The 1,021-nt window shown below is 35.6% G+C and overlaps 1 protein-coding gene across 1 annotated transcript in view; it reads right to left on the reverse strand.

Annotated features, from left to right (window-relative positions):
- LOC110454006 (SUN domain-containing ossification factor-like) overlaps positions 1-719 on the reverse strand; it is a gene marked incomplete at its 5' end in the record, with an annotated part of 14,681 nt that extends 13,962 nt beyond the window's left edge. Inside the window, 2 exons of the mRNA XM_021503288.1 lie at positions 223-331; positions 648-719. Of these exons, the coding sequence (XP_021358963.1) occupies positions 223-331; positions 648-719 (181 nt within the window). The remainder of the gene's footprint in view (positions 1-222; positions 332-647) is intronic.
- Between the last annotated feature and the right edge of the window lie 302 nt (positions 720-1,021).

Consider the following 1,021-nt stretch of genomic DNA (forward strand, 5'->3'; position numbering starts at 1 on the left):
GAGGTCTAGTGACAGCCCTACAGAGGTAAGATTTGTATAGGAGATATTACGTACCTGAGGTCTAGTGACAGCCCTACAGAGGTAAGATTTGTATAGGAGATATTACGTACCTGAGGTCTAGTGACAGCCCTACAGAGGTAAGATTTGTATAGGAGATATTACGTACCTGAGGTCTAGTGACAGCCCTACAGAGGTAAGATTTGTATAGGAGATATTACGTACCTGAGGTCCTGTACACAAGGTAACATGTAGCCGTCACTGGTCATGTTGTCAGACAGCAAAGCTCCAGTTACGGTAGATGTCTCCGTATCATTTGTGTGAACTGTATCATCTACAACACACATTTCAAACATTGGTACAATTAGCATCTAGGCAAAAACATCATTATTTCTACTTAACATTCTTAGGTGTGGTCAATACAGATGCACAGAGAGACACAGGGATAAAGCGATGCCAACATGCCCTCCTGTGCTTAGTGGGAGGTAAAACTAAGATTCTGTGTAAAATACCCAGCAATGACATTATAGTGACAACAAAACTTTAAAGTTAACAATGGCATATCCTAAATTTAATTAATGTTAACTAAGAAAAACTTGTAAATGTTGATCACCTGGAAAATGTTTATAACAAAAAACTAAATGTCTTACTTAATCCAAGGTCCTCCTTAGTAGATTTGTCTCCAACATTCAACACTTTCTTCACCATCTTTATAACTGATTCTGAAACAAAAACATAGAAGGTTAAAAAAAATTTATTTAAACAACAGACCATAAAACCTTATTGTTTTGTAATTAACAATGATCATCACAGTCAATAACACTATCATTAGTACTACATAAATACTGTAGATCCCAGGACTAATAGGACCTCAATCAGCTCACCTGTCAAATAAGATCAACAGAACAGGATATCTATTTGGTATACAGATGATATTTGTAGTAAATGAAATGTAGGATTGGTATACAGGTGAAATTTTTAGTAAATGAAATGTAGGATATCTATTTGGTATACAGGTGAAATT

The sequence above is a fragment of the Mizuhopecten yessoensis genome, unplaced genomic scaffold, assembly GCF_002113885.1.
Source record: "Mizuhopecten yessoensis strain PY_sf001 unplaced genomic scaffold, ASM211388v2 scaffold7621, whole genome shotgun sequence".
Taxonomy (NCBI): Eukaryota; Metazoa; Mollusca; class Bivalvia; order Pectinida; family Pectinidae; genus Mizuhopecten; species Mizuhopecten yessoensis.